This window comes from Carcharhinus amblyrhynchos, chromosome 3, assembly GCF_965287045.1.
Source record: "Carcharhinus amblyrhynchos chromosome 3, sCarAmb.v2.hapA, whole genome shotgun sequence".
Classification (NCBI taxonomy): domain Eukaryota; kingdom Metazoa; phylum Chordata; class Chondrichthyes; order Carcharhiniformes; family Carcharhinidae; genus Carcharhinus; species Carcharhinus amblyrhynchos.
In genome coordinates, this window is record NC_137326.1 from 74,996,768 (window position 1) to 75,023,929 (window position 27,162).

Below are 27,162 nucleotides of genomic sequence, written 5' to 3' on the forward strand. Positions count from 1 at the left end.
CAGCTGTCCTTGTCACTCTCAACCACACAGCCAATTTTCCTGTCATTGACAAATTTGCCAATCGTACTTCCCAGACTTAATCTAAATCATTAGTATATACAACAAATGAAAAGGGCTCCCTACACTAAGCCCCTTGGAACTGCACTGGAAACTGTCTTCCATTCGCAAATACATCCATCGACCATTACCCTTTGTTTCCTGTCATTGAGCGAATTTTGGATCCAATTTGCCACCTTCCCCTGGATCCCATGACATCTCACATTTTTTGACCAGAATGCCATGTAGGACCTTGTAAAATGTCTTATTGAAATGCGTGTAGATAATATCCACTGCACCACCCTTATCAATCCTCCTTGTTACTTCCTCAAAAATTTCTATTAAGTTAGTAAAGTGTGATCATCCCCTAGCAAAACCATGTTGCCTATCACTGAACAACCCATGTTTCTAAGTGACAGTTCATTTCTCGGAATTGTTTCCAATAATTTGTCCACCACCAAAGTCAGACTGACCAGTCTGTAGTTTTCTGACCTACCTCTCGCATCCTTTCTACGGTCCATATTGTAAAGTGTCACCTGGTGAGTGAACCATCGGCTCCCAGAGCTATCACCCAGGTTTGACCTGGTTTTTGAGTGTGAACTAATTCTAATCTGACTTCTCCTCCTGATCTCTGGGTTTGCATAATTCTGCTCTTTATACATCACTGAACATTTGTACTCCCAGAGGAAGTCTGGAATGGATTTAGTGTACAAGTACTTTCTGTGTTAAATGATATGCTGCCCTATACTGGTTCTCCTATTGGATTTCTTGCTAATGCTGTCATAGAATTATAAAATATCTACGATGCAAAAGGAAACCATTCAGCCTATCACTGTTAACAAAGGCCCATCTTGCCTAATCCCTCCTCCCTGCATTAGGTCCATAGCCCTGCAGATCATTGCTCCTTAAGTGGGCATCCAAGCACTTTTTAAATATGGTGAGAGTGTCTGCCTCTTCCACCATTTCAGGCAGTGAGTTCCAGATCCCTACCACTTCTGCATGAAAAAGTATCTTTTTATCTCTCCTTTAACCTTTCTACCAATTACTTTAAAGCTCCTCCCTTTGGGTTTTGACCTTTCTGATGCCCCTATTTCTTTTATCCAATATTGTATATTTTAGCTGGGATCTATGCAGAGATGATACTACCTCTTGTGTGTGTAACAGATTTCATTCACAACATTTTAAAATGTCTGCTCCACAGTTTAGCTCCGGTTTCCAGTTCGTTCTACAGTTTGTTGACTCTTTTTCTGAGTCCATATCCAGGTTTAACCAATCAAGTACCGTGGGCATCAATAGTAAACAGACTCATATAATCAAACAGACAGGAACTGGACACCAGATCTCGCTCCCTTGTAATTCTATACATTTCCATTATGTCACCACCCAATCTCCTCTGTTCCATGGCATACAATTCCAGCCTACCCAAAACTTTCTTCATAGCTAAAATACTCCAGTTCCAGTAATATCCTCATGGATCTCCTCTGCACTGTCTCCAGAGCTATCACATCTTTTCTGTAATGTGGTGACCAGGACTGCGTGAATGTTTCACACAATTTCAGCATCACTCCCCATTCTTGTATTCTATGCCTTGGCTAATAAAGAATCAACTGGTTACACAGGGATAAAATAGGTGCTCACGTCCTACACAGAATGTATTGAATGGGTGCAAAAGAAATCCCACAGTGGAGTGGCAACTGAGCTCAAAGTGTTTTGAATGCTGAAGTGCTGTGCAGTTGTTAGAACCCACCTGTCTTTGAAACCACGCATCACTTTCTGAACCATTAAGGCCTTTGCCTTCAAGATTCTATCTCGCTCGAGCTCCAGAGTCAAATGGTGATTCTCCTGGAAAGATGGCAAAACATTTTAGAACTGAACACACAGAGAGCTTATCAAAGCAGGGATATTGCTATAGATCTGTATGAGGTCAAGGATTCTGTAAAGTATGTTGTGTTCTATCTGACTGGAAGGAAAAGAGCTGTCCTTGTGCCTCAGAGTCATGGCCTCCTTTCACTAAGCTAGCTGAAGTCAGGAGATGGGGATGGAAAAGTTTTATTCTGAACATTTTACAGAGGCTCAAGTAAATTTAGAAAATATTCATGCCAAATATGGTCACATTTTCCGATACTCTCAGCATTTTATACAGGGAAACTGTGGTGCAGTTTCTGGACTAGTGATCCAGAGGCCCAGGCTAATTTTCTGGGGTAGAAGTGTAATACCCACCCCTTTACCTCCTCCCTCCTCACCATTCAAGGCCCCAACATTCCTTTCAGGTGAAGCAACGGGGAGACTAAACAAGAATACCTCCATTCTGTAAGCATAACCCTGACCTTCCAGTCGCTTGCCATTTCAACTCACTGTCTTGCTCTTAAATCCACATTTCTGTCCTCAGCCTGTTGCAGTGCACTAGTGAAGCCTAATGCAAACTGAAGGAACATGGCCTCATCAAACTGAAGAGGCAATTTACAGCCTTCTGGACTCAGCGCTGAGTTCAATGACTTCAGACCATGAACTCTTTTGACCATTTTGGTCCCCCCAAATGTCAGTCTATATCATGTTCTCATGTTTTGCTTTCAGATAGCACTGACCCCTTTTCTTCTAATAATACATTCTGCTATTTTGTTTTCAGACAGTGCTACTCTTCATTCATCTATTAATGCTGGCTTTAGTCTTTAATACTACCATTACACTCCCTTCGTATTGTGTTCCATGACACTTTTGTTATTTAATCTCTCCTGACTTCCAACCTATCCTTGACCTTATATTTTGCCATCCCTAGGCAGCCAAATACAGAAGAACTGCTACACTGTCAGAGATGCCAGCTTTCAGAAGAGGCATTAAACAAGGCCTGTCTGCCTCTTGGATGGATGCAAAAGATCCTGTGGTGTTATTTTGAAGAGGAGGCAGGGGAGGTATCCCTGGTGTACTGACCACTATTTATCCCCTAACCATTCTCTGGTCATTGTCACATTTCTGATTCTGGGAGCTTGCTATGCACAGTTTGGCTGCCACTTTTCCTACATTATAACTACATTTCAAAAATACTTCACTGGTTCTAAAGGGTCCCGACATCATGAACGATGCCATATCAACACAGAGCTCTCTTTCTTTTTCTGTGGCCCAGAAATGTGAAAGACTCAACATTGGGACCCTCAGCCCTGCCCTCTCCTAGTCACTGAGCCTGTTTATGTGTGTAAAATCTGCCCTCACCAATGGCCAAATTTTCCAGGGTCCCAGATTCAAAGAGCCTGTCCAGGGTCTAGCATAGCCAGCACCTTGCTGAGCTTGTGGTCTTTGACATTCTTGTTGATGAAGTTACAGCAGAGGTCGAATACTCCAACCCCACTGTGACTCAGCAAGGGTTTACATTTAGTCTGTTTTAGTTACCTAAAGTACTTTTAATCTTACAGCTTAGAAAATTTCCATAGATCTGAATAGTCTACAGTTTCAAATGTTCAAAATAATGTGCTCAAGATCGAAAGATTCTCAGGGCACTGGGGCAACCACGTCTTCAACTCTTTCCCGTGTGCATCCCACCACACACCCAAGAAAGAAAGAGGTGGGAGAGTGGAGAGAAGGGAAGAGAGGGGAAGAGGAGAATGCAGGGATAAGTGAGGTGAGAGGCAGAGAGGAGAGGGGGAAGGGCAGAATAGATAAGGGACAGGATAGGTAAGGAGAGGGGGAATAGGGAGATGAAGGAGAGAGGTGGGAAGGTGGAGAAACAGGAGGGCAAGATAGGTGAGAGGAAGAGGAGGGGGAAGGGCAGGATATGGGAGAGGGTGGGGTGGTAAAGTGGAGTTGAGGAGGGAGATGATGAAACAGGAGTAGATCTGCTGTGGGGTTATCACCTGCTTCCTTATATAACACCAGCAGGAGACAGGCAGAGACACGAGATAGAGGGACTGTTGGCAGCCCCAGGGCATTCCAAACCCTCCATCATCCCCCTATTCCATCAGATGGCTAGTGCACTGGGAAGAGCCACAACTGACAAAACCTTGAAGTTCAAGCCAAACTTCCCTGATTCAGATTTAATGCTTGGAAACTTGTATCTGATCCAGGAAGCACTGGAGCACACTGAGTGGGGTCAGTCTGATTTTATTCTTTTAGAGTCCTAATGCAATGGTCTATTATGGGGCTCCCCACTGTAGGTACTCTGTGGAATAGATTGACGTAACTGATGGGCCTGGTTTACAGCAAGCTTTGTCTGCAATATGCACTAATTGTTCAAAGCCATTCAGATATATACAACCTTTAGGAAGATCTTTGTTCTTCCTATCTTCCAGTCTCCATTGATTCCGATCACAGATTCGGCGATTTGCTTGCAGCACAAGTGGGCATTCTCCTGGAATCATAAAGAGGGAGAGTACACAGTGACTCAAAGAGTGGAATAAAGCGTGATACAAACACCACCAAAAAGTGAGATACTACTGTTTGCCTTGGCTAATATATTGGGAACAAGGTGCCATAAAGTGCTCGAACGTTATAGTGCAAGGCCTCGTTGGAAATCTGGCGCACTCTGGTAGTATATTAATTATGGCTGGAAATTCCTGTGTGAGATAATTTAGCCAAAATGAAGGTTAAATGAGAGGGAGCTGTAGCCAAATGGACCATCTAAAATGGCGATTTGTAAAGCACTCTGGGACAACTGGGCAAGAACTAAAACGACAGTCTGCAGCCTAAAAGACAGAGATAAACAGGCTGCAGCCCAGACGGGTGAATACACAGGATATGGGTCATCTCCAGGACAAAAGAGACTTTCTGGTCAAACTGGGTTGTTTACCAGACATAAGGGCACAGTAACCCCTTATTTGGGAGGGAGGTGTGAGCTCTACATGCCCCCAGCACCTGCAGACTTGGCCGTTGGGGACACACCCAGAGATTGATGTGGCAGCACCTGATTGGACTTTATCGATCAGTGTGATCAGGTCCTGATCGATTGATTGGTACTGACCAAAAGGAGCGCGAAACCCAATGGGTGGGGTATAAAGGGTGCTGCACAACCAAGTATCTCTCTCTCTCTCTCTCTCTGACCCCACGGACGAGCTACAACACCGGTGACCATCGCCAGCGACGACCAGCACGAGGAGAGTCACCGCGCCCGAGAAGGAAGGAAGACCAGAGCCAGACCAGACCAAAAGACCAGACTACACAGAGGATGGCCGAGACCAGCGTACAGATAAAGGCCAACATCTGCTTGGGTACTTGCCAGTCACACAAAATTAAATCAAAGTCTTATACTGGACTTGAGCTCTAGTATTTTCTGTAAGATAACATATTGTTGGTTGGGTGGGTTGGTTATTGATTGTGTGTCTTAAATAAATATTAGTTATACACACTCCTGCTCCAACTTTTAACATTAATAAAGTGGATTCAGTGATGAGCTGCAATTGGTTTGTTAGAGGCAAATTAAAGGGCTCCCTCAGCCATACACTTTCCACAGCATGTAAAGAGATAGCACGCTTTCAAAGTCAGCATTTGACAGGAGAAGGAACAGGAACATGTAGAAGGTGAACTGAAACACCAAAAGAAGATGTGGGATGGTGGATTGCTGAAACAAAACACATCGAGTGACACAGACTAAACCACAAACTGGAATCCGTAGAACATCTCACAAGTAAGTGCTATGACACGCGCTTCTGTGGTACCACAAATTGCACGAGAGGGAAATTGAAGATCACCAAATAGTTATGTAGGAAGACAGTCAGTCATTTTGATCCCATTCTGTAATAACACAAAATCCCATGTCTCCCCATTATAGAGACCCTTAACATTCAATGTCATTACTGAATCCTCCACTATCAACATCCTGGGGCTGACCACTGAAACGGAACTGGACTAGCCACATAAATACTGGGGCTACAAGAGCAGGTTACTGGCTGGATATTCTGGACAGAATCTCCTGACTCCCCAAAGCCTGTCCACCATCTACAAGGCACTAATCAGGAGTGTGATGGAATACTCTCCACTTGCCTGGATGGATGCAGCTCCAACATTCCCTTCCTGACAGTGCCTATGTTTCAAAAAGATAGCTCACCACCACCTTCTCAAGGACAATTAGGAATGAACACAGAGTGTTGATCTAGGCAGCAACGCCCATGTTCTGTGAATGAATAAAACATTCCCAGCTGTCTATAAAAAGAGTCGCATTCTTCTTATTAACCTGTTGCAGCTGTCCATTGTCTGACACCTATCAATCACCTGAACAAAGTCACTATCAGGTTGAGAATGTGATACTTGCGGTAAGATGAGTGGATATAAACTGACTTTTTGATAAGTCGAGAAGCCTCGTGTCAAACATCAATCCCAAGTGAGAGCATGTTGTTAGTTCATTGACCAAACTGGTCAATGAAGGATGGAACTGGATACCAATTCTTTTCTTGATAATAGGTTTATTTATAGAATGCAGCATGCCTGTTTCTTACCTCCAAATCCAGTTGTCTCTCTTTATATGTGTTCAAGTAATTAAACAGTTTCCAACAATATAATTAATATATGATTAATATGTATCCTCCATGAATCCGGTGAGCAACTAGGTGCTTTCAGAGTACCCATTCTCATTTGGGTTTCACTAATTCCATCATGGAGTCTTGTTTGTGTCAGCAGTAGGCCAGATATACCCACTCAGGAGGAACTGCCTATTGATTCAGTGGGTACATTCAGGGCAGGAGGAGCTGGGAAGAATGAGGAGGAAGCAGGTTCTGCCTGTGGGAGTGTTGGGTATAGACCCCCAGTGTCAGAACCTGGTGACCCACTTCCAGTGACTCAGTCCTCAAAAGATCCACAATTTGGAAGCATAACTTACATTTCAGATTTCATGTGGAGACTTTGTCCTCTCATGTTGGAGATGGTGATTGCTGTTGGGATAGTCCTCAACAATCTCCATTTTAATTCAGTACATATGTCTGAGTCTGCACAATGTACTGATGAGAATGCCCCCCTCCCTCTCTGCCCTTTCCCCAGCCAATGCCTTCTAGAGATGCTAGCAGCACTCTTGTGTTGGGCGGGAAGGGTTTCTGTTGCTTCCATACACCCCATGCATCACATCAAATAGAAAACCATAGCTCCCAATTTATTTGGACCTATTTGATCTCCTCCCATACAGATTGCTAGTCCAAGAGAATCCATGTCCAGTACAAGTGGGATGTGTGAAAAACAGGGACCTTTAAGAAATGGTATTCTTTTAGAATTTATAGAACCCTAATGGAACTAGTTGGCACAACATAAATTCTCTCTCTCTCTGTAAAAAAAATGAGTTGTAAAGAGTCAGGGACCACGACAAGACAAAGGTCAGTATAGTTCAGCCTTCAACAGTATGATTCCTTCAAAACTTATCTCCAAGCTCCATGGGCTCAGATCCTGCTCCTACCTCTGCAACTGGATCCTAGACTCCCTAACCTATAGATCGCAATCAGTAAGTAAGGCAACAACACCTTCTCCATAATCATCCTCAACACCAGTGCCCCACAAGGACGTGTCCTGAGCCCCTTATTATACTCCTTATACAGCTGTGACTAAGTGGCCAAATTCCCCTCCAACTCGATTTTCAAGTTTGCTGATGACACCACCGTAGTGAGTTGGATCTCAAACAATGATGAGGCGGAGTACAAGAAAGAGGTAGAGAATCTGGTGAACTGGTACAACAAAAATAATCTGTCCCTCAATGTCAGCAAAATGAAGGAAATAGTCATTGACTTCAGGAAGCGTATTGGAGGACATGACCCTGTAGTAGATTTAATTTAAACACCTTCCAAGTTTAATGAGACAAACAAGGACAGTAATTCAATTATTTAACACTTCTAGTACCAACTCAAACATAAACAGTTGCAACTTATTAACTCTTTACTGAACTTTAACTGTAACTGAACACCAACTTTAACTATTTAACTGAAAATAGATACTATCGAGTTTAGAATAATCTTGGTCAAAAAATATCCTTGACATAGAATCTATTTTCTTGCCATCTGAAGCATCCTTCAGGTACAAGCTCCTTCTTGAAATGATTGGTCTCTTCAAGTTATCGCTGCTAAACAAACGACTCACATGTCTTTTATCCACAATTCTCCACTTGCTTCCAGAAGATTCTCTGTCATCCAGCCAATTGTGTTACCAGAAATTGATCACATGGCTCGAACATCCAGTGAAATTACTTTTGAACGACACCATGATACATAGTTCATTTTACATGTCCCATACATAGCAGCCACAAAAATCAAAGCCACACTGTCTTGGTTAATATAAACAACTTCCCGTATCTGGCCAACGCAGGAAGCTTCAAATCACAGCTCTCAGACCAGAGGCTTTTTACAACCCATATCTGGTTTTAATCTATAAATTGACCAAAAATCCCAGCATGCTTAGCTCTCAGCCAGAATAGCCATTTTAAAACTATTGTTGTTAAACCATTGTTGTAGCTGTTCTTTCTCCGTCTACACCCATGTCCACATCAATGGGGATGAAGAGGAAATGGTCAAAAGCTTCATGTTTCTAGATGTCCAGATCACCAACAACCTGTTCTGGTCCCTCTACGTCATAGTTAAGAAAGCCCACCAATGCCTCTACTTTCTCAGGAGGCTAAGGAAATTTGATTTGTCCACTACAACTCTCACCAACTATTACAGACACACCATAGAAAGCATGTTTTCTGGTTGTATCACAGCCTAATATGGCTCCTGCTCTGTCCAAGACTGCAAGAAACTACAAAGGGTCATGAACAAAGCCCAATCCATCACGCAAACCAGTCTTCCATCTAGTCAGACAAACCTTCATTACACTCTCTTTGTAGCAAGAACATCCTTCCTCACATAAGGAGACCAAAACTGTACACAGTATTCCAGGTGTGATGTCACCAAGGCTCTGTATAATTGAAGCAAGACATCCCTGTTCTTGTACTCGAATTCTTTCACTTTGAAGGCCAAGAAAAAGTTACAGCCTTTAAACCTTTTTATGGACATTAAATCCGTTACCATGGACTCTAGAATTTTTCCCACTACCAGCATCAGGCTGATTGGTTTATAATTCCCTGTTTTCTCACAACCTCCCTTCTTAAACAGTGGGGTTCCATTAACTACCCTCCAATCCTTAGGAACAGCTCCAGAGTCTGTAGAATATTGGAAGATGACCACCAGTGCATCCACTATTTCTCGAGCCTTTTCCTTAAGTACACTGCGAATTAAAGGAATTTGTGAACCATATATTTGGCTGTGCCCCAAATTCTCTGTTCTCGCTGGCAGTGGCAATGGGACAGGCAAGACCGGACACTGCTGGCCAATTAATCTGGACTAAAGCTAGTCTCAGTAATGGTGAGCATGAAACTTCCACTGATTGCTGTAAAAACCTACCTGGTTCACTAATGCCCCTTTAATGGAAGGAAATGTGCCATCCTTACAAATCTGGTCTGGATGTAACTCCAGACTGGCAGTAATGTCCTTTGAAATGCCCCAGCAAGTCACTCAGCTCAAGAGCAGTTTGGGATGAGCTACATATTCTGGCCTTGCCAGAGACACCAGTGAAAAAGGGCTATGCCTTAAACGTGAACATTTCTTTCAAAAAACTGCCTGACTTTCTGTGTGTTTCCACTATTTATGTTCCTGTAATAACTCCAGGAGGCAAAAGTCCTGTCACCAAATTACATTACTTACACCATACATCTGTACACAGCCAGCTCTGAATGCAGGCTGGGAATCTAACATACCTGCTTTAAATAGGGAGCATCAGGCTCCATGATTTAACCATCAATTAAGATTCCTCAGGTAGTTCATACTCTAGCAAGCCGACCTCATTAGCCTGGCTGAAGTTATCACACTCCTTCCCTGCAAAGTCCGAGGAACCCCCTCAGTTTGCTTCCCTCAGCTTGAGCGCCTGGTCAGGATCCTCCAACTCAGCCTCTGAGGTCAGCTGTGTGCCATGGTTGGGCGCCCGTCTCTTCACAGCAAAGGCTGAAGGTCTGGTTCCTCGTCCACTTCAAATGGTAGGACTTCGTCCCCTGTGTCCATTTCAGACCCTGAGGCCCCCATCAAGGGTGCAGGGGAGGTGGTACTGGCTTGACGAGGGGACTCTGCTTGCCCCTAGGTCTTGGCTCCAGAACAGATGGAGAGCTTGAGGTCCAGACCTGGTCCAGGTGTTTCCTTACCACTGCCTTGTCTACATGTGCTCGGTGGGATACCGGGCTGGTCCTGGACTCGACTGTTCTGGTTACCCAAGGCAGGTCCATTTGCATAATTTTTGACCCAAACTCTCTTCCCCGCTTCAAAGTGCCTCTCTCGGCAAGTGTTGTTATGGCCCCTGCATTGAGCTTCCTGATGTCTTTCCACCTTTCCTCCCAGGCTTGGCAAGAACAGGCTCAGTCTGGTGTGGGGCCGTCTGCCCATCAGTAACCCTGCTGGCGCAGTTCCCATGGTGCCATGTGGAGTGGTCCTATAGTCAAATAACCACCTTGAAAGTTTTATCTCTAATGAGGTCGTTGGTTGTATTTCTCAACCTGGCCTTTAACACCTGGACTGCTCTCTCCACCAACCCATTTGATGCTGGGTGTAAGGTGTTGTCTTGACATGCTGGATTCCATTTGATTTCATAATTTTTGTGAACTCTAGGCTGGTGAACACTAAACCATTATCAGAAACTAATACCTCTGGGATCCTGTGCGTTGCGAATGAGGTATGCAGTTTCTCAACGGTTACCGTTGTGTTTGCCGAATTTAGTTTATAGACGTCTAACCACTTGGAATGGGCATCTATTATCACCAGAAACATGGACCCCATAAATGGGCCTGCAAAATCAACACGCAGTTGCGACCATGGTCTGCCTGGCCATTCTCATGGGTGCAGTGGGGTTGCCAGTGGTGCCTTCTGCCCCTGTTGGCACTTCTGGCACTGTCCTACCAGTTTCACTATGTCTGCGTCCAGATCTGACCACCAGACATAGCTCCTGGCCAGCATCTTCATTTTTGATAATCCAGGGTGCCCATGGTGTAGTTCGGCCAGTATGTCCCAATGGTCCTCCCCTGGGGTCGATGAAGATTGGAGAGTGGCAAATGTTATGCCTTTGTTTAAAAAGGGCTGCAGGGAACTGCAGCCAGTGAGTCTAACATCTGTGATGAGTAAATTGTTGGAAGGTATTTTGAGAGATAGGATCTACAGGTATTTAGAGATGCAAGGACTGATTAGGGACAGTTAGCATGACTTTGAGAGTGAAAAATCATGTCTCAAAAATTTAATTGAGTTTTTTGAAGGGGTAACCAAGAAGGTAGATGAGGGCAGTGCAGTTGATTTGTCTACATGGGCTTTAGCAAGGCCTTTGACAAGGTACTGCATGGTAGGTTGTTGTATAAGCTTAAATCTCACAGGATCCAGGGTGAGGTAGCTAAATGGATACAAAATTGGCTTCTTAACAGAAGCTAGAGGGTGGATGCAGAGGGTTTTTTTAAACTGGAGGCCTGTGACCCACAGTGTGCCTCAGGGATCAGTGCTGGGTCCACTGTTATTTGTCATTTGTATTAATGATTTGGATGAGAATATAGTAGACATGGTTAGTAAGTTTGCAGATGACACTAAGATTGGTGGCATAATGGACAATGAAGAAAGTTATCTCCAATTGCAATGGGATCTTGATCAATTGGGCCAGTGGGCTGACGAATGGCAGATGGAGTTTAATATAGACAAATGTGAGGTAATGCATTTTGGTAGACTGAACCACGGCAGGACTTACTCAGTTAATGGTAGGGTGTTGGAGGGAGTTTCAGAACAAAGAGATCTAGGGGTACATGTTCATAGCTCCTTGAAAGTGGAATCACAGATGGACAGAGTGGTGAACAAGGCATTCAGCATGCTTGGTTTCATTGGTCAGAACATTGAATACAGGAGTTGGAATGCCTTGTTGAAGTTGTACAAGACATTGGTAAGGTCACACTTAGAATACTGTGTACAATTCTGGTCACCCTATTATAGAAAGGATATTATTAAACTAGAAAGAGTGCAGAAAAGATTTACTAGGATGCTACCAGGACTTGATAGATTAAGTTATAAGGAGAGCTGGATAGACTGAGGAGTGATCTTATAAAGATCTACAAAATAATGAGGGGCACAAATCAGCTAGATAGTCAATATCTTTTCCCAAAGGTTTAAAATTAGAGGGCATAGTTTTAAAGGGAGAGGGGAGAGATACAAATGGTGGGGTGTCCGGTAACAGTAGGCGGCTTAAGGCATTTGCCACTCTAGTCCCTGGTCGGTGCTCCAATCAATACTGACACGCTGCCAGTAATAATGCCCAATGCTGGATCTGGGCTATCAGCAGCACTGCTTTGTCTTCCTTCAGTAGGCCCAGCAAGGGTTTGTGATCTGTTATGAATGTAAATTTCCACCCATATTAATACTGGTGAAATTTTTTAACTGTGAAGATTACCGCCAGTCCTTCCTTTTCAAACTGGGCGTATCTTCGTTCTGCCATTGCCAGGGCCCTGGAGGCATAAGCTATTGGCCACTCTTGTCTGCTCTGCCACCTGTGCGTCAGAGCTGCGCCCACTCCATATGGGGACATGTCATAGGTGAGTACCAATTCCTTCTTGGGATCATAATGTACCAATACATTTTCAGATGATAGTTGCTGTTTAATTTTCTTAAAGGCCCTGTCCTGATGGGCCCACCATTCCTAAGTTTGTCCTTTTTTCAGCAACTGGTGGAGGAGATCCAGAATGGAGGCCCTATTTTGTATGAATTTCCCATAGTACATTACCAGTCCTAAAAACGACCATAACTCCTGGATGGTTGTGGGAGCCAGGTATCTTTTATTACTTGTACCGAGCCTCCTGAGGATGTAGGCCCGACTTATCTGCTCTGTACCCGAGGTAGGTTACTTGTGGTGCTAAAGAGACGCATTTCTCCCTTTTCAGACGCACTCCCGCTGCTGCCAATCTCCTGAGAACTTCTTCCAGGATCTGCAGATATTCTGCTCTTGTTTTACCCATAATGAGGACATCGTCTAGGTAAATGGTAACCTGTGGTAACCCCTGTAGGATGCTCTGCACGGTCCTTTGGAATATGGCACAAGCTGACAAAACCCCGAAGGGCAATCTTTTATACAGGAAGAGGCTTTTCAGTGTACTTATTGTGGAGAATTTTTGTGAATCCTCATCCAGCTGTAGTTGCAGGTATGCATTGTTCATGTCCAGTTTTGTGAATAGGAGTCCTCCTGCCAACTTTGCATACAGGTCCCCAATCCTGGGGATTGGGTATTTGTCTAGCTGGGTGTAACTATTTGTTGTCTGTTTGAAATTGCTGTAAAGGAGCACCGAGCCATCTGGCTTTAAGATGGGAACCACGGGTGCCGCCCATTCCGCAAACTGTACCAGTTTTATTATTCCTTCGGGCAGTAATCTTTTGATTTCTGCATCAACCTTTTCCCTTAATGCAAATGGTACCAGTCGGAGTTTGCAAAACTTTAGGACAGCCTCTGGGTCGATGTGCAATTTCGCCTTGAGTCCTTTGATTGTCCCTAGGCCCTGAAAAATCTTCTAATATTTACTCAGGGCCTCACTCAGGCAACCACTTTCCAGCTAGAAGATATTTGACCAATCTAGCTGGATCTCTTTTAATCAATTTTGCTGTAATAGGCTCGGTCCCGAATTTTCCACTATCATTAATGGGAGCCTAACTAATAGTTTCCCGTAAGCAACTGGCACATGGGTTGTACCCATCACTTTCAGTGATTCCCCCTTATAGGTCCTCAGCCTTGCTGAAGTTTTGGTCAGGACTAAGGGTTGGAGTCCAGTGTGGACCTTGTTAAACACTATCTCCCCTATGACTGATACAGCTGCATCAGTGTCGAGCTCCATTAAAATTGGACGTCCATTCAGTCTCACTGATAATTTGATGGGTTCTGATTTTGTCATCGCTACGCACAGTAGCTGTTCCTCATCAGAAGTAGGGGGGAGCTTCCAGGTTGTGCATTTTCCTCTCCCTTGGCCTATGTGTACTTGGTTTCGGAGACTTGCTTTTCCTCTGAGCATCCTGACACTAGCAATCGTAGCAATGTTGAATTGGGCGGGGCCTACAGGAACTGCTGTCACTCTGGGCTTAACCTGACCTTATCTAGGTGCAGTTCGATAGACAGGCTTGGGCTCCCTGGTAAGCAAATCCTTCCAGAGGGCTGCTTTGTAATAGCCTGCCCATAGTGGTAATCCCCTAACCCAATCTCCCTGGTGTTGGCCTCTACCTTGATCGGTATACCTTGGAACTCATGCGCTCTGCTTACTGCTTTTTCTATGACAAGGCCAGCTGTCATGCCTGTTTACAGTCCAGCAGCGCCTCCACCAACAGGCGTTTCTGTATAGTCATATTGTTAATTTCGCACACCAACCAGTCTCAGAGCATCTCATTTAGTGTCTCCCAGATTTATAAGCCTCTGCCTTAGCCTTGTTAGGAAACTGGTATTGACTTCCCTGCTTCTCAAAATGTGGAGTAAAAATGGTACCTCCACAGGATCAGGGGTGGCTTAGGTCATAATATTCTTGAACTAAGTTTGACAACTCTTAGAAAAACATTGTTTCTGGTGCCTCCAGGAAAGTTAAGCTGCACATAATTGCAAAAGCTGCTGGTCCACACGCAGTCAGCAGGATAACGTTTTGCTTCTCATCTGAGGTTATGTCATTGCCCTGAAGAAATATTTCATCCTTTCTACATATTGGGCCCAATCCTCCACTGCAGAGTCAAAACAGTCCAACTTCCCAAGCAATAGCATGTTTTCTCAACAGTGGCTTACTTTCAATGTGTGCAGTGATTCAGCAAGTTCCTTCAGGTCACTCCTTTTTTCCTCGTCGCCACTGTAATAACTCCATGGACGTGAAAGTCCCATCACCAAGTTACTTTATTTACACCATACATCTGTACACAGCCAACTCTTCAGTTGTCTCTACTCAATGCAGACTGGGAAACTGACACACCTGCTTTAAATAGGGAGATGAGGCTCCCTGACTTAACCATCAATTAGGACTCAGATACCTCTTTTGACATCTCTTTTGACAAAGTTTCATCAGGCAGTTCATACTCTAGCAAGCCAATCTCATTAGCTTGGCTGAAGTCATCAAGTTTCCACTTTTCCCTTGACTATCTTTGCTCTTTCCTGCTTATCTGGCTTAGCAAGTGAACTGATACTGAACAACATGGATTTGGGATTCCACGCCCATTCCACACCTTACCTGTTTCATTTCCCAAAGAGCTGATCTCAATACAACCTTGTACTGTTGCACAAAATCTAGGAAGGTGAAGCGGATGGGATAGCCTGACTTGCGGATGTAGGTGGTGTCCCTCATTCCGGAATATCGCAATTGCTTAACGCACAACTCCCGATCGAAGAGCTGAGGGGACCAAACAGATCATTAGCTCGAGCAGTGGCATGTTGTATTTAGTCAGAGTAATTTATTATCACAAAAGGAACTATTGTTAATATGAATTACATTTTATGAATTATAAAAACTACAGTTCTACCTAATGGCAAACGGGAAAATGGTAACATAGCGGTATTGCATTAAGCTAACAATCCAGAGATCTAGGTTATGAGGATGTGGGTTCAAGTCCCACCATAGTGCCTGCTAAAATTTTAAATTCAATTAATAATCCTGGAATTGAAAGCTAGTCTCAATAATGGTGACCAAGAAACTGTTATTGATTGTCATAAAAATCAATTTAGTGCACATGTCCTTTAAGGAAGGAAATCTGCCCTCCTTACTTGGTCTGGCCTACATGTGGCTCCAGATCTACAGTAGTGTGGTTGAGTCTTGCAAGCAAGGGCAATTGGGGAAAGAAACAAATGCTGTCCTTGCCAGTGATATCCACGTCCCATGAAAGAATAAAGAAAACCAAATTACAATGATAAGTATGAGGCAGACCAACTGTTACACCAAGAGTTGGAAATTGAGAGGACAAACTTTCCATAAACACCCTGTCTCACCACCAACTCAGGGCCCTATCCAATCCTTTGCTGATCCCGAGGTTCCCATCACACTCACTATCTATACAGAGAGAGACTCAAAAACTCACCAAGGCTCCCTCAACAGCACCTTCCAAACACACAACTTTCACCATCTAAGACAGGGCAGCAGATACATGGGAACATCATCAACTTCAAGTTCCACTCCAAGTCACTCATCATCTTGACTTGGAAATATATTGCTGTTCTTTTACTGTCACTGGGTCAAAATCCTGGAACTCCCTCCCTAACACCACTATGGGTGTACCTATACCACATGAACTACAGCGGCTCAAGACACCATCTCCTCAAGGGCAATTAGGAATGAGCAATAAATGCTGGCTTAGATAGCAACACCCACATCTTGTGAAAGAATAAACAAACTCAGCTTGTGAATGCAGATATCTCTTACCAGGGGTTTTTTGAACTCATTGGGTTTGATACAGCGAATGAAAAAGGGTTGGCAAGACTTCAGGGTTTTCATGAGGTTATCCAATGACTGCCTGAACTGCCGACTGAGTGTGGCAAACTGTCTATGGCTGTCAGTTGCCTGTAGAAAAAAAAAATTATATAATTAAAACTCCCTGAACTGAACCTTAACGTAGTGCAATAGAATTTCTGTTTCCATTGTCCATCTCATTTTACCACAGATGAATTATCTGACCTGCTGGTAAAATGGCATTCAGTCTTTAACCATAATATATCGCCTTCTACCTTGCCAATAATCCCCAGGTTGGCTCACATTTTCCTTTGTACATTTTGGGGACTGGTATTATGTTGCACTGGTGGTGGGAATCCAAATTACTGACTGGCAACATACACTTTTGCATACATGTTGTGATCTGGAGCTATGGATAGTGATGATGGAGGCTCCAACATTCTTTCCATCACATGGCTGACCAGGAATCTATTCCATTCTTGCTGCCAGCCTGGGAGCAATTATCATTTGATGCTTAACATATTTGGTCAGACTATGAGCACACCTTCCTTGGCCATCAAGTCCTGGGATGGGACTCGAACCCAGAGCTTTGGATTAGAGCTACCCTGTGTCACAAAATCTCTGTTGTCTGATATGATTCCTTTCCCTTGAAAAGGCAACTTCTGAAAGAGTTTGGAATACATGGGCCAAAATCTTCTGTCCTCATTTGTGCTGGGATTTCCAGGTGCCACTGGAAGTGAATGCTGTATTTGGATGTTGACTGTTTCAGTATCTGAGGAGTCACCAATGGTGCTGAAGATTGTGCAACCATCGGCGAACATCCCCAATTCTGACGTTATGATGGAAGGAAGGTCGTTGATGAAGCAGCTGAAGATGATTGGGCCTAGGACACTACCCTGAGGAACTCCAGCAGTGATATCTTAGGGCTGAGATTGTTAACCTCCAACAATCAGAACCATTTTCCTTTGTGCCAGGTATGACACCAATCAGTGGAGAGTATTCCCCCTGATCCCCATTGACTTCAGTTTTGCTAGGATTCTTCGATGCCACATTGGGTCAAATGTTGCCTGAATGTCAAAAACATTGCTTTCACCATGACAACGGAATTCAACTTTTTTGTCTATGCTTGGACTACAATGACTAATAAGCTCAGGAGCCGAGTGGTCCCGCTGGTTAAGTGCACAATACTTGAATAATTTTACACATTGCTGGGTAGATGCCAGTATTATAGCTGTACTGGAACAGCTTGGCTGGGGGCACAGCGAGTTTTGGAACACAAGTCTTCAGTACTACTGCTGGAATGTTATCGGCGCCTTTGCAGTATTCAATGCCTTCAGCTGCTTCTTGACATCACATGGAGTAAATCAAATTGGCTGAAAATTGACATCTGTAAGGCTGATACCTCCAGAGGAGGATGAGGCCAATCATCTACTCAGCACTTCTGGCTGTAGCCAGTTACAAATGCAGCAGCCTTCTCGCTGGCAGTGCTCTGTTGAGCTGCCTCATCATTGAGGATGGGGATATTTGTGAGTGTCCTCCTCCTCCGGTGAGTTATTTAGTTGCAGGACTGTAGAGTTCAGATCTGTAGTGGCAGTTTACTGGGAACACACAGACTATCCTTGGTTCATATCGTTCATGCAGTTGTCCTGACATTATTCTAGAAACTGACCTATTGTATTTTAGGAGTGAACAGTGTTATATATTTTAAAAGGTTGGAAACTGTTTTAAGAGCTGATCACATGATTTGACGGTGATGTTATTAGGGTGTAGCAGAGGCTGCTGTTTTACTTTCAGGTCATTCCCTGTGCAGGGATTGATTCCTGGAACAAATCTGTTGCTGATAGTTTAAGTCTACGTGTGCAAATCCCGTCTTCTCTTTTGTTAAAACCCACAACACTCAACATAATTAGAACATTACAAACAAGGATTATTTGAGGTGAACATAATTAAAACACAGTTTGGTCACCTTGATGGAACCTTCAGGAAGAATTTGTCTATGGTTCTTTGTCTTTCCTGGTGCTGATTCAAACCTGGCTTGGAAGATGTGTTTGAGGAGTTTGTTCTTGGAAGATTGCATGACATGGATGATGCTGGAACTCAGCTGGTCTCTATTTTTCTCCAGGAAACCTGCAAATTCAATTAGAAAGAGACATTGGATTTTCTCAGCGGCTGGATTCACATGCCCTGCACATATTGATAACAGCAAGGTCCCTCCCATGGTGAGAGGGGCTGAACATGAACACATTCCAGTACGGTTACAGAGTAGACGTTCAATATGAAGGGAATTTAAGTAATGTGCTAAAGGGACTGATAAACCTCCATTTAAGTTGAAAGTTTATTTATTAGTGTCACAAGTAGGCTTACATTAACACTGCAATGAAGTTACTGTGAAAATCCCCTAGTTGCCACACTCCGGAGTCTGTTCTGGTACACTGAGGGAGAATTTAGCCTGGCCAATGCATCTAACCAGCAGGTCTTTCCGACTGTGGAAGGAAACCCACAGCAGACACGGGGAGAAGGTGTACAGACAGTGACCCAAGCTGAAAATTGAATTGAGGTTCCTGATGCTGTGAGGTGGCAGTGCCAACCATTGTGCCACCATGCTACTTCAACTTCAACATGTTCAGGGGAATGTTGCAGTAGCTTAGGGGTGAAGTTGCATTCATTTTATTTTCCACACAACAGCAGGGAATGACCATAACACTTCCCTGGTTCATTTCACTTCCTTCCGCAACTTTTTCTGCAATAGTAACTTCAGATAGAGCCTTTATTCCCTGGAGTAGATAGATCGTAGGCCATTGCTTCTTCCAGTTATCACAGGTGAAGCCTAGATTCAACCACGTTACCTCTGGATCAGCTGCAACCCAGGTAGATTCTTCCAGTACCTGGTGCTCAGTCAGTCCAGGCTCCCAGTAGCTGATGCTCAGTATAGGCTCAGATTTCTACTATTCAGGGCTCAGATAGGCACAGGCTCCTAGAATCTGGGGTTCATATGTAGGCTCAAGCTTTCAGTACCTCGGGCTTAGGTATAGACCCTGGATTCCAGTACCTGAAACTCAGGTGCAAACCCTGGATTCCAGTACCTTGGGCTTAGGTAGGTCCGGGTCTCCAGTACCTATCTGCATGAGGCTCAACTGTAGGCCTAGGCTTCCAGTATCTGGAGCTCAGGTCTAGGCCTGGGTTTCCAGTACCTGGCAGTCAGGTGTAGGCCCAGGCTTTCAGTACCTGGTGCTCTGTGGGCTCAGGCGCAAAGTAGTTTTTGCTGTGTAGGTAAGCATGATGTAGAGATGCCAGCGTTGGACTGGAGTAAACACAGTAAGAAGTCTCACGACACCAGGTTAGAGTCCAACCAGTTTATTTGATGGTAATCTCACAAGCTTTCGGAAACGGTGTTCCTTCACAAGGTGTGTGGAAGGTTCTGATCAGAGAGGGGCATATAAAGTCACACACAGTTTACAGAATACTGATTAGAATGTAAGTCTTTACAGCTAACCTGCTATTCAAGTCTTAAAAATGCAGACAATGTGAGTGGAGATAGCATTAGCATAGGTTAAAGAGATGTGTATTGTCTCCAGACAGGACAGTAAGTGAGATTTTACAAGCCCAGGCAAGTTATGGAAGTTACAGATCGTGAGACATGAACCCAAGATCCCTGTTGAGACCGTCCTCATGTGTGCGGAACTTGGCTATCAGTCTCTGCTCAGCAACTCTGCACTGTCATGTGTCGTGAAGGCTGCCTTGGAGAACGTTTACCCAAAGATCAGAGGCCGAATGCCCATGACCACTGAAATGCTCACCAACAGGAAGGGAACAGTCTTGCCTGGTGATTATTGAGCGATGTTCATTCATCCGTTGTCGTAGCGTCTGCATGGTCTCCCCAGTGTGCCATGCTTCGGGACATCCTTTCCTGCAGCGTATCAGGTAGACAACGTTGGCCGAGTTGCAAGAGTATGTGCCGTGTACCTGGTGGATGGTATTCTCATGTGAGATGATGGTATCCATGTCGATGATCCGGCATGTCTTGCAGAGGTTGCTGTGGCAGGGTTGTGTGGTGTTGTGGTCACTGTTCTCCTGAAGGCTGGGTAGTTTGCTGCGAACAATGGTCTGTTTGAGGTTGTGCGGTAGTTTGAAGGCAACAAGTGGGGGTGAGGGGATGGCCCTGGCGAGATGTTCGTCTTCATCAACGATGTGTTAAAGACTCCAGAGAAGATGTCGTAACTTCTCCACTCCGGGAAAGTATTGGACGACGAAGGTTACTCTGTCCCCTCTGTCCTGTGTTTGTCTTCTGATGGTCTTGAACAAGACTTCTTCACCACACAGGACCTTCAACCGATGCTATACACTAGATACATCAATGACATTTTCTTCCTTTGGACTCATGGGGAACAATCACTGAAACAACTATATGATGACATCAACAAATTCCACCCCACCATCAGACTCACCATGGACTATTCTCCGGAATCGGTTGCATTCTTGGACACACGCATCTCCAACAAGGACGGTCATCTCAGCACCTCACTGTACCGCAAGCCCACAGATAACCTCACGATGCTCCACTTCTCCAGCTTCCACCCTAAACACGTTAAAGAAGCCATCCCCTACGGACAAGCCCTTCTTATACACAGGATCTGCTCAGATGAGGAGGACTGCAACAGACACCTCCAGACACTGAAAGATGCCCTCATAAGAACAGGATATGGCGCTCAACTCATCGATCGACAGTTCCGACGTGCCACAGCATAAAACCGCACCAACCTCCTCAGAAGACAAACACAGGACACAGTGGACAGAGTACCCTTCGTCGTCCAGTGCTTTCCCGGAGCGGAGAAGCTATGACATCTCCTCCAGAGTCTTCAACATGTCATTGATGAAGACAAACTTCTTGCCAAGGCCATCCCCACACCCCCACTTCTTGCCTTCAAACAATCGCACAACCTCAAACAGACCATTGTCCATAGCAAACTACCCAGCTTTCAGGAGAACAGTGACCACAACACCACACAACCCTGCCACAGCAACCTCTGCAAGACATGCCGGATCATCGACATGGATACCATCATCACACGTGAGAACACCATCCACCAGGTACACGGCACATACTCTTGCAACTCAGCCAGTGTTGACTACCTAATTTGCTGCAGGAAAGGATGCCCGAAGCATGGTACACTGGGGAGACCATGCAGACGCTACGACAACGGATGAATGAACATCGCTTAACAATCACCAGGCAAGAGTGTTCCCTTCCTGTTGGCGAACACTTCAGCGGTCACGGGCATTCGGCCTCTGATCTCCGGGTAAATGTTCTCCAAGGCAGCCTTCACGACACACGACAGCGCAGAGTTGCTGAGCAGAGACTGATAGCCAAGTTCCGCACACATGAGGACGGCCTCAACCGGGATCTTGGATTCATGTTGCACTATCTGTAATCCCCATGGCTTGCCTGGGCTTGTAAAATCTCACTTACTGTCCTGTCTGGAGACAATACACATCTCTTTAATCTATGCTAATGTTATCTCCACTCACATTGTAGAGATGTGTAGATGTGTAGAGTATCGGGCTAACGGGAGGACTTTGAATAGTGTGGATGAGCAGAGGGATCTAGGTGTATGTGTACATAGATCCCTGAAAGTTGGGAATCAAGTAGATAAGGTTGTTAAGAAGGCATACGGTGTCTTGGCGTTTATCGGTAGGGGGATTGAATTTAGGAGTCGCAGCGTTATGTTGCAACTGTACACAACTCTGGTGCGGCCGCACTTGGAGTACTGTGTGCAGTTCTGGTCCCCACATTACAGGAAGGATGTGGAGGCTTTGGAGAGGGTGCAGAGGAGGTTTACCAGGATGTTGCCTGGTATGGAGGGGAGATCCTATGAGGAGAGACTGAGAGATTTGGGGTTGTTTTCACTGGAAAGAAGGCGGCTAAGAGGGGATCTTATTGAAACATATAAGATGATTAGAGGTTTAGATAGGGTGGACAGTGATAGCCTTTTTCCTAGGATGGAGAAAGCTAGCACGAGGGGGCACGGCTTTAAATTAAGGGGGGGTAGTTATAGGACTGATGTCAGGGGTAGGTTCTTTACCCAGAGGGTGGTGAGGGACTGGAATGCCCTGCCAGCTGCAGTTGTACATGCGCCTAGTTTGGGGGCATTTAAGAAATCTGTGGATAGGTTTATGGATGAAATGGGATTGGTTTAGATTAGTGGGTTAGTGTTGTTTTTTTTTAAAAGCTGGTCGGCGCAACATCGTGGGCCGAAGGGCCTGTTCTGCGCTGTAATGTTCTATGTTCTATGTTCTATGTTCTATTGTCTGCATCTTTAAGACTTGACTAGCAGGTTAGCTGTAAAGACTTGCATTCGAATCAGTATTCTGTAAACTGTGTGTGACTTTATATGCCCTTCTCTGATCAGAACCTTCCACACACCTGATGAAGGAACACCGTTTCCAAAAGTTTGTGGGATTACTATCAATTAAGCTGGTTGGACTCTAACCTGGTGTTGTGAGACTTCTTACTCTGTAGGTAAAACCAGGCTTCTCGTAGCTGGAGATCAGGTAGGCCTGCACATTTCCAATATGTGAAACAAAGGTATTTCTTGGTTTTCCCTGTAGACAAGCCTTCATGCTTAAAGTTCAGATCAAGTCATCCATCCTCTTTAGTGTGTGTCTTTTGGGTCAGTTATCTCACCATTCCTCCCATGCTGCATGAAATCTGTATAAGCCAATCTTCACCTCACCTCCAACGCCACCCTCTTCCCTATTTCCTTCACAGTGGTTGGAGCTCTTGAATTTCTACATAACATCTACAGTGAAGGTAGTCCAATGCTTGTGACTATGATCATTTGTACTAAAAGATATGTCAATGTTGTTTTGATCCCAAAGGAAGGAGCCATATTTGAAGCAAGCCTCATCAGCACTGTCTAGAATCAGGAAGAGGAGAAACATTTGCTTTCAGGATATAGTTAATGCTGATAATTGTCCATTGTCTATTCCTTGCTTCTTGGAGAACATGATGATGGGCCTTTCCTTCCAGTAACTGCTCAAACACCTCAAAGGTCACTGAGTTGACCATCTGGTGTGGGACTGGAGTCATATGTCAGCCAGGCTGGCAGGATCCCAGCCCCGAAGGACAGCAATGAACCAGTTAGGTGTTTGTACAAAAATATGTACTTGTTAATGGAGCTACCCCACAAACTCATTACATTTGTTTTACAATTTGGAATTTGAACACATGAGCCCCGGATTGATTAGCTCCTAATTTTCTGTCTCAGGAGGGCTTTGAAAGAAATATTCTCAGAATGTGAGCATTATTGGCAAGATCAGCATCCATAGTTATCCTGAGAAGGGATCATCTGGTGGCTTGCTGAGCCATTCCGAGGGCACATTAGAGTGAAACACATTGAGGTGGCAGTGAAGTTATGCACAGACCAGTCCAAGTAAGGACACAGCTTTCCTTCCATGAAGAACATTGGTGAACCAGCCAGTGTCTTATTTTCCAATCTTTTACCTCTTGCTGTTGGAGAAGAGTCACATCATCCACAATTCTCCCAGCTCTGCATTCACTTAGGGCAGCTAGTCGCTATCAGACAATGAAAATAGATTTGAAAAGTACCTTTAGACTCGTAGTAAACCACTCCAGCAAAGTGAACGATGCCAAACACAGTGCTATGAGAGCTGACAGGAGGGATATAGGTCATATTCTTGCCATGATGATTATTCAGCTTGTTTATCAACGTGGTGTCAGTACCCTGTGGAAAAGAAAAGATTTGGATTCATGTAGCCACTTACAAGACCTCAAGATTTTTCAGAGTCCTTTTCAGTCAATGGAGTACTTTTCCAAAGTGCAGTTGCTATTGTATTGTAGGAAATACAGCTGCATAGCAAGATCCCACAAGCAGCAACGTGATAATGACCTGATCATCAGTTACTTAACGATGTTGAATATCAATCGGGACACCAAGCAGAATTTCCGGCACTCACAGAATCAACGAATCATAGAACAGAATAGCATGAAGCCATTCAGCCCATCAAGTGTTGTATCGCTGTGTTAGTTCTTTCAAAGAGAAATTCAGTTAGTCCCACTCCCCCCTCTTTCCCTCTATCACCAAATTATTTCTCCTTTAATTACTTATCCAATTCCTTTTTGACGACTGTCCTTAAATCTACATCCCTATCAGGGAGTGCATTCCAAATCCTAAACACTCATTTGTTGAGTTGGAAAGATTTTCCTCATTTCACCTCAGGTTCTTTTGTTGTTACCTCAAGTGATCTTTCAGCCAGTAGAAACAGTTTCTCTTTAGTAATCTATCAAAACTTATTCTGACTCTAAACAAGCTGTGTATAACCTTCTCCTAGACTGTTGCACCCTAAGGAGAAAACATCACCAGTTTATCCATGGAGCTATAATCCCTCATCCATGGAAACATTTTTGTTTAAATCTCTCCAAAGCTTTCATGTCCTTCCTAAAGTATGGTGCCCACTCAGCCCCACTCAACCCTGGAACACCTGGATAACAAAGGCACCGATGTCAGACTTTTACTTATTGACTACAGCTCAGCTTCAACACCATTATTCCTACAAAACCCACCTCCAAACTCCATGACCTGGGTCTCAGCTACTCCCTCTGTGAGTAGATCTGAGACTTCCAAATCTACAGACCTCAATCAGTAAGGATAGGTAACAATATCTCCTGCACGATCATCCTCAGCATCGGTGCCCCATAAGACTGTATTCTCAACCTCTTACTAGGCTCCTTATACACCAATGACTGTGGCCCAATTCCCCTGCAACTCAATTTTCAAGTTGCTGATGACACCACCATAGTGGATTGGATCTCAAAACAATGATGAGAGGGAGTACAGGAAAAAAAATAGAGAGTCTGGTGAACTGGTGCGATGATAATAATCTCTCCCTCAATATCAACGAAATGAAGGAGATAGTCATTGATTCAGGAAGCATAGTGGAGGACATGCCCTTGTCTACATCAACAGGGATGAAGCGGAAATGGTTGAGAGCTTCAAGTTTCTAGGTGTCCAGATCACCAACAACTTGTCCTGGTCCCTCCATGCTGATGCTATAGTTAAGAAAGCCTCTACTTTCTCAGGAGCTAAGAAAATTTGGCGTGTCTGTTACGACTCTCACTGACTTTTACAGATGCACCATAGAAAGCATTCTTTCTGCTTGTATCACAGCTTTGTATAGCTCCTGCTCTGATCAAGACCAAAGGGTTGTGAACGAAGTCCAGACCAATTGCAAACTCGTCACCCATCCATTGACTCTGTCTACATTTCCCACCACCTTGGAAAAGCAGCCAGCATAATCAAGGACACCATGCATCCTGGATATTCTCTTCTCTACCTTTTTCCGTAGGGACAAAGATACAAAAGTCTGAGGACATATACGAATCAACTCAAGAACAGCTTCTTCCCTGCTGCCATCAGACTTTTGAATGGACCTACCTCATATTAAGTTGATCTTTCTTTACATCCTAGCTATGACTATAACACTACATTCTGCACTATCTCTTTTCCTTTTATATGTACGTTACATTTTGTCTGTAAAGCATGCAAGAAACAATATATTTTATTATATACTAATACATATGACAATAATAAATCATATGAAATCATACAATACTGCAGCTGGGGCCTGACTAGTGTTTTATAAAGGTACAGCATAATGTCCTGGCTTTTATACTGTGTGCCTCTATCAATATCAGAATCCAGAAGTCTTGTTAAGCTTTTCTTCCACCTTCAGTGATATGTGCGCAGACACTCCCAGGTTTATTTATTCTTGTACACCCTTTAAAATTGCCGATGTCTCTGTTCATTCTTTATACCAAATGTTATCACCTTTCACCTTCTGCACTGAGTTTCATCTGATGTGTCCACTAGCCTGTCTGTTCTCTAAATCTTAATACCTTTCTCACTGCTGACTGCACTTTCAAGTTTCGCATCATCTGTAAATTTCATAATTATGTCTTGTATAGTCCCCAAGTCCAAATCATAAATGCATGCATTCTTCAAAAGAGTGCCTTGGGATTCTTAAAGTTCCACAAGTAAGGATCTCATTTGGAAGATAGTATTTCCAACAGTGCAGCTGCCCCTCAATACTGCACTCCAGTGTCAGCCTTGAATTTGTCCTTAAATCTCTGGAGTGGGCTTTGAACCTACAACCTTTGAATCATAGACAAGAGCACTAGAAAACTATCAAGGGTGACACATTGGAGAAACCCACATTCATACACACTGGCATTAATGATATAGGCAGATTGTCATTGAGTGAGTGAAAACTCTCTGTGGATATTGTTCAGTAGGTTGATAGACAAAGCTTTTATTGCTGCCCAGGACCTGGAGAAATCCAATCAATGTGTAAAAGCTAGCTGCGTACATACGAACATCATACAAATTAGGAGTGGGAGTAGGCCATTTGGCCCTTCCAGCCTGTTCTATCATTCAATAAGATCATAGTTGTTCTGATTGTAACCTCAACCCCACATTCCTGCCTACCCCCAATAACCTTTCACCCACTTGTTGATCAAAAATTTATTCAGCTCTGCCTTAAAATTATTCAAAGACTCTGTTTCCACTGCCTTTTGAGGAAGAGAATTCCAGACACTCACAACCTTCAGTGAAAATGTTCACCCTCATCTCTGCTTTCAATGAGTGACCCCTTATTTTTAAACAGTGATCCTTGGTTGTAGATTCTCCAACAAGAGGAAACATCCTCTCCACATCCAT

At 44.1% G+C, this 27,162-nt stretch overlaps 1 protein-coding gene across 4 annotated transcripts in view; it reads right to left on the reverse strand.

The window, feature by feature from the left end:
• Positions 1-27,162, reverse strand: part of LOC145340854 (unconventional myosin-VIIa-like) — a 183,212-nt gene that overhangs the window by 92,434 nt on the left and 63,616 nt on the right. For all 4 annotated transcript variants that reach the window (XM_080185314.1, XM_080185315.1, XM_080185313.1 and 1 more), the window contains 6 exons: positions 24,036-24,171; positions 18,396-18,556; positions 16,403-16,540; positions 15,221-15,379; positions 4,283-4,375; positions 1,784-1,878 (listed from right to left, as the gene is read on the reverse strand). In XM_080185314.1, coding sequence (XP_080041440.1) covers positions 1,784-1,878; positions 4,283-4,375; positions 15,221-15,379; positions 16,403-16,540; positions 18,396-18,556; positions 24,036-24,171 — 782 coding nt within the window. The remainder of the gene's footprint in view (positions 1-1,783; positions 1,879-4,282; positions 4,376-15,220; positions 15,380-16,402; positions 16,541-18,395; positions 18,557-24,035; positions 24,172-27,162) is intronic.